We start from the raw sequence: 6994 nt of genomic DNA, 5'->3' as shown, positions 1-6994 counted from the left end.
CACATGGTAATGTGAACTAGATTATTGACTCTAGTAAACTCTTTGGGTGTTAGTCACATGGGGATGTGACCTTGAGTGTTAATCACATATCGATTGAACTGGATTATTGACTCTAGTGCAAGTGGGAGACTGTTGGAAATATGCCCTAGAGGCAATAACAAATTGATTATTATTATATTTCCTTGTTCATGATAATCGTTTATTATCCATGCTAGAATTGTATTGATAGGAAACTCAGATACATGTGTGGATACATAGACAACACCATGTCCCTAGTAAGCCTCTAGTTGACTAGCTCGTTAATCAATAGATGGTCACGGTTTCCTGACCATGGACATTGGATGTCGTTGATAACGGGATCACATCATTAGGAGAATGATGTGATGGACAAGACCCAATCCTAAGCCTAGCACAAGATCATGTAGTTCGTATGCTAAAGCTTTTCTAATGTCAAGTATCATTTCCTTAGACCATGAGATTGTGCAACTCCCGGATACCGTAGGAGTGCTTTGGGTGTGCCAAACGTCACAACATAACTAGGTGGCTATAAAGGTACACTACAGGTATCTCCGAAAGTGTATGTTGGGTTGGCATGAATCAAGACTGGGATTTGTCACTCCGTGTAAACGGAGAGGTATCTCTGGGCCCACCCGGTAGGACATCATCATAATGTGCACAATGTGACCAAGGAGTTGATCACGGGATGATGTGTTACGGAACGAGTAAAGAGACTTGCCGGTAACGAGATTGAACAAGGTATCGGGATACCGACGATCGAATCTCGGGCAAGTATCGTACCGATAGACAAAAGGAATTGTATACGGGATTGATTAAGTCCTTGACATCGTGGTTCATCCGATGAGATCATCGTGGAGCATGTGGGAGCCAACATGGGTATCCAGATCCCGCTGTTGGTTATTGACCGGAGAACGTCTCGGTCATGTCTGCATGGTTCCCGAACCCGTAGGGTCTACACGCTTAAGGTTCGATGACGCTAGGGTTATAAAGGAAATTTGTATGTGGTTACCGAATGTTGTTCGGAGTCCCGGATGAGATCCCGGACGTCACGAGGAGTTCCGGAATGGTCCGGAGGTAAAGATTTATATATGGGAAGTCCTGTTTTGGTCACCGGAAAAGTTTCGGGGTTTATCGGTAACGTACCGGGACCACCGGGAGGGTCCCGGGGGTCCACCAATTGGGGCCACCAGCCCCGGAGGGCTGCATGGGCCAAGTGTGGGAGGGGACCAGCCCCAGGTGGGCTGGTGCGCCCCCCTACCAAGGCCCAAGGCTCAAGGAAGAGGGGAAGGGGGCAAACCCTAGGGCTGATGGGCCCTAAGGCCCACCCTGGTGCGCATCCCTCTCCCCCTCCACCTGGCCGCACCCTAGATGGGTTTTTGGGGGCTGCCGCCACCCCCAGGGAGGGAACCCTAGGTGGGGGCGCAGCCCCTCCCTTTCCCCTATATATACTTGAGGTTATGAGGGTTGCAACACATATGATTTGATCTCTCCCTGGCGCAGCCCTACCTCTTCCCTCCTCGTCTCTTGCGGTGCTTGGCGAAGCCCTGCTGGAGTACCACGCTCCTTCACCACCACCACCACGCCGTTGTGCTGCTGCTGGATGGAGTCTTCCTCAACCTCTCCCTCTCTCCTTGCTGGATCAAGGCATGGGAGACGTCATCGGGCTGTACGTGTGTTGAACGCGGAGGTGTCGTCCGTTCGGCACTAGGATCTTCGGTGATTTGGATCACAACGAGTACGACTCCTTCAACCCCGTTCTCTTGAACGCTTCCACTTAGCGATCTACAAGGGTATGTAGATGAACTCTCCTTCCCCTCGTTGCTGGTTTCTCCATAGATAGATCTTGGTGACACGTAGGAAAATTTTGAATTTCTGCTACGTTCCCAAACAAGGACAACAATATAACCACAAGAAAATTAAACCAATCATAGTAATTCACCAATCACCGATAGGACAACGAAAATCTACTCAGACATCATAGGATGGCAACACATCATTGGATAATAATATGAAGCATAAAACACCATGTTCAAGTAGAGGGTACAACGGGTTGCGGGAGAGTGGACCGCTGTAGATAGAGGGGGGAAGGTGATGGAGATGTTAGTGAAGATGGCGGAGATGTTGGTGAAGATCACGGTGATGATGATGGCCCCGACGGTGTTCCAGCGCCACCGGAAGCGAGGGGGAGAGAGCCCCCCTTCTTCTTCTTCTTCCTTGACCTTATCCCTAGATGGGAGAAGGGTTTCCCTCTGGTCCATGGTCTCCATGGCGTGGGAGGGGCGAGAGCCCCTCCGAGATTGGATCTATCTCTCTGTCTCTCTCTGTTTCTTCGTTCTCAGATTTTGCCCTTTCACCGTTTCTTATGTTTCCGGAGATCCGTAAATCCGATTGAGCTGAAATTTTAACACGATCTCTATCCAGATATTAGCTTTCTTGCGGCGAAAGAAGGGCACCAACCGCCTTACGGGGTGGCCACGAGGGTCAGGGGCGCGCCCCCTGCCTCGTGGGCTCCTCGAGCATCGTCTCGCGTTGATTTCACTTCCCAAAATTCACATATATTCCAAAAATAGTCTCCGTCAGTCTTTATCCCGTTTGGACACCGTTTGATATGGATTTTTTGCGAAACAAAAAAAAATGCAACAAACAGGAACTGGCACTGGGCACTGGATCAATATGCTAGTCCCAAAAATAGTATAAAAAGTTGCCAAAAGTATATGAAAGTTGTATAATATTTGCATGGAACAATACAAAATTATAGATACGACGGAGACGTATCAAGCAGCAGAGATCGCGGGCTGAAGATAGGTCTATCATCGAGAAAGAAAACTAGAAATTGCAGATGTTGAAATAGATGGTTGCACATCTTTATGCCATGAGCGACAAAACTATGCTGGTATCACCAACCCACCTTACAAATGATCCTGCCTTGGACATGGTGAGTTCTCTTCGAACTTATTTACTCATGTGCTTACAGGTCATTCCATCAATTGGGTCTAACAATGTGCCAGTAGCTAAACCTGGAGTCGGGCAAGCAATCCCAATAGCTACTTTCGATGTTCCCGTTCCAAACCCCAAAACCGTGTGAACTCCTAGTTATGTTCATGAACTTTGTGCTTTCCTATGCATGCACTTGTGGTTTTTACTTGCTATGCTTGAGAACATTGTGTTTGTGTGCTTGAGACGTTGTATTTGTGCTATTTGAGATCACATTTTGTTATGTATGTTGTGCAATGGTGTTTGACTATAATGTGGCAATGGTTGAGTCATTTGAGAAGTGATATTGTTGCTGTATATATGTGGGATATTATTTGTATGTGATTTGTTGCAGGGCTAAAAAATATGTAAAAATTAGCCCCTGCCAGAGGATTTGTTGAGTTCCTTACTCGGCTAAACATTTTTACCGAGTGAAACACTCAGCAATAAAGCCACGTGGCGTGACCTCGTATCTCGTTCTGGTCATTGCCGAGCTGGTTCCTTAAAATCACGACAAAAATAACATGTGTTACTACTGACATAGCTTTGTCGAGGGTGAAACTCAGCAACAGAGGAGAGACTCGGCAAACTGTGCAAGTCTTTGCCGAGTATCTGCTTGTGTACTCGGCGAACAATGCGATGATTTGCCATCTACCAAAGAAAGAATCTCGGTGAATAGTCCAAATTTGTCGAGTGTCAGTATAAAAATCTCGGTGAAGACTAAAATTTGCCGAGTACAGACTCGAGGGGTCTCGGCGAATAAGGCATCTCGACACTATATGGCTGCCACGTGTCTCGCTCCGGGGCTTCCGAATTCGCCGAGTCTGCACAATTGGCTCTCAGCAAAGAGGTCTGCCACATGGCAGCCGCCGTCTCCGTCTGGCCCGTCAGATACCTTTTTTGTGCCGAGTCCCGTGTTTAGTGCTCGGAAAATACTTTTTTAGAACTAAGGCTGAAGGAGAGTCCGGCTTTGAATTAACAAGGCCATCAACCGGCCAGGAGATACAAACACCCACAGTTACAACGAAGCATAGCAAACAAGCAAAAGAAAAGGAAAACAAAAAAAGACGGCAGATACAAGGTGATGCCCGAAACAACTTCCTAGCCCCAACATGTACAAGCAAACAGGAAATAAGCAGTACAGACTAGCTTGATGTTGCCGAAGCCCTTCAATGCGCGAGTGGAGCACCATAACCCTGACAGAGAGCAAACTTCAGGGGGAGTTACAGCCCAACAAAGATGGACATGCCCTCATCTACTCCGATAGGTGGACGCCGTCCTCGTACTGACCCTCTCCACTTCCGAAGGGGACCCCTGCCCCTCGCCCTGGATCGAAGGGCGCCGTACCGTTGGCAAGTGGCAATGCTCCCCTGAGCAAGGATTGGTACAAGCTTCCAGGTCACCATGGGAGATTCTCAGCACGACCCACCTGCTGCGCTAAGAACACCAAACGAAGAGCCTCATCAAGACACAATAACCCACACCCAAGGAAGAGAAGCTGTTGTTGAGCGAGGTTGAAGAAGAACTTGCAAGCAGAGGATCCAAGGCAGCCAATGCAGATAGCAGGACAGCACCCGCTGGAATCAGCACCAAGTTCAAGCCTTCCATGCCCTGTTGCTGCCAACGGGGAAAGAACCCTATCTTCATCCCGTCCATGCCATGGCACTGAGAGCCGGCGAGCAAACAACCACAAGTCATACAACGGACAACCAAACAGCAGAGCACTGCCCCAACAAGAAGACCATGGCGCCACCTCCACCTGCAAAGCCGCCACACACACTTGACAACCACACCCATCGCCCCTGCACACCCCCAACTCACCCAAGGCGGCACCTTCAGGAAGATGACGACGCGTCATTGCAAGAGGAAAGAGGTTGGGCGAGGGTGGGAGCGGGAACACCTAGATGTAGGGTTTTAAGGACCTCACGCTGGAGTGGTTTGTAAGTGATCGCTCAACCCTCAGACTTCGATCACCCAACCAAAAGTAACCGATTTGTTAGTTGAGGTTTTGTACAGTTTCATTGTCGAGGGACCAAACATTATAAATGGATCGACGAAAAATATATTTTTCTAGTAGAAAGCAAGGATAATTGAAATGATTATCGACAGACTATGGTAAACAGATATCACAAAGGATTAGGTTCTTGCAGAGTGATCGGACATGAGAAACAAACTAACTAGACCTGGTGGGTGGATATTGATCATTCACCTTCAGCCACCTGCTAGTGATCGACTAAATTGATATAGCAAACTAAACCTAAGAGGAGTATTCATCATGGATCTTGAGCTACAAGGATGCCTGCAGAAGGAGTTTAGGTAGCTAGCGGCTGTTCCACCAGTCATGTAACTGCTGGGACCAACTCTTCTTTCCAGACCACCAATCCTCGAAATCATCCAGCCCGTTCCTTCGTTTCAGCCGTATCTCCTTGCTCAAAATCTGCACGCCGCCCTCTGCAGTCTTCAAAACCAGAGTAAATACCCCCCAAATTATCACAAATCGCTTCATCCTCTCCATCCTCCACCGCCACATCCTAGTTAATAATCAAGCGACCAATCAATGATATACGAGAGAAACACCATGATGTAATAATTTCTAGAAGCAGAAAGAAAAAAAGAACCGAACAAACCAGTAGACATCATTGGGTCTGGGCTGGACTTGCACCGAGAGCAGCTCCAACAGCTCTTTGTTCTCTCGGCGGACACCGCGAGGGAGATCGTACTCGGTTGCCAAGGAAAAGCCCATGTTGTAAAGCTCCTCTTTCTTCACCTTCATCTCCGCCAAGCGGATCGCGAGAGGTTGCTTGGCCTGAGGGGCGGTAGCCTGCTTGCATGCAGGGCGAAGAATAAGATCCACCACAAAATAGATACTAGATACTAGTACAATCTTTGATCACAGCACGACATTCAGAGGGAGAGAAATCCAAGGTTGCACGCACGCTCGTGTCCGCGAAGAGCCGCCGTTGCGGATCCGAGAAGACGCGCCGCCCTTGCTCTTGAGTTCGTCGGAGCAGCATGCGACCGCCGAGCCTTAGGGCCGCCGCCGCCGCCGCCGCCATGGCTATTAATCCTAGCTAGTTTCGATTTCTAGTTTTTCGGATAGGGTCTGGTCTGCAACGACCGACCACGTATTATATCTACTATATGTTTTATTGTTTGAGAGGTTTTCCTTTCGAGTCCTCCTCTACCACGAAACACGTAGCGGCCTGGATCTTGAAAGGAGATCGTTTTTTTTTTTGAGAAATCTCACCACTTTATTAGATGATAGAAATGTTCATAGATACACGGGTCTGGTCATGGGGGATTCCCAACTAAACATATCGACCTACATCTAAGTTACAAGTAAACTTGGCGAGATTGTGAGCCTCGAAGTTGTTGTTTCTACTCTTGAAAGGAGATCGAATTAAGAGGGAGAGAGAGATCCTGGCTAAGCCCAAAGCCGAGGAATCAGCCCAAGCCCAATCTGGAAAGTCCACTTGGTTAGGTCTGGACCATGAAGCCTACTCGATTGAGCCGAATCCTATTTGACGCCTTAAGCGGGGTACACCTATTTCTCGATTTCTGTGAGAGCGAGGGAATGCTCGCTGAAGCGGACGGCGAATTGCGCCGGCCAAGGCGCGAGAGAGGCCACAGCCTCATTTTCCTCTTCTTTTTCATGTTTTCTGATTTATTTTTTGCTTTATTTTTGTACTTTTGTTTATAATTTAAAATTTGAAACATGTTGAACAAATATTTGAAAATGTTGAACAAGTAATTGAAAAAATATTGATCATGTATATAAAAATGTTAATCAAGCATTTTAAAAACAAATCCTGAACAAGTATTTGAAAAATGTTAAATGTGTATATAAAAAATGTGACCATGTCTTAAAAAATGATGAATTTTATTGATCCTGTATATAAAAATGTTAATCAACCATTTGAAACAATGTTGAACAAGTATTTCAAAGTGTTAATCAAGCATTTCATAAATGTTAAATGTGCATAGAAAGAATGTTGATCATGCA

The 6994-nt window shown here is 47.1% G+C and overlaps 1 protein-coding gene across 1 annotated transcript; it reads right to left on the bottom strand.

Annotated features, from left to right (window-relative positions):
* Positions 1–5062: 5062 nt before the first annotated feature.
* LOC119295234 lies at positions 5063–6117 on the bottom strand. The gene is made up of 3 exons (XM_037573603.1): positions 5928–6117; positions 5619–5812; positions 5063–5522 (listed from the first exon to the last, which is right to left on the bottom strand). Exons 1-3 carry the CDS (start codon positions 6045–6047, stop codon positions 5312–5314), a joined length of 525 nt encoding a protein of 174 aa, XP_037429500.1. The 5' UTR covers positions 6048–6117; the 3' UTR covers positions 5063–5311.
* Between the last annotated feature and the right edge of the window lie 877 nt (positions 6118–6994).

The sequence above is a fragment of the Triticum dicoccoides genome, chromosome 1A (genome assembly GCF_002162155.2).
Source record: "Triticum dicoccoides isolate Atlit2015 ecotype Zavitan chromosome 1A, WEW_v2.0, whole genome shotgun sequence".
Lineage (NCBI taxonomy): Eukaryota > Viridiplantae > Streptophyta > Magnoliopsida > Poales > Poaceae > Triticum > Triticum dicoccoides.
This window is presented reverse-complemented; position numbering and strand designations above follow the sequence as displayed.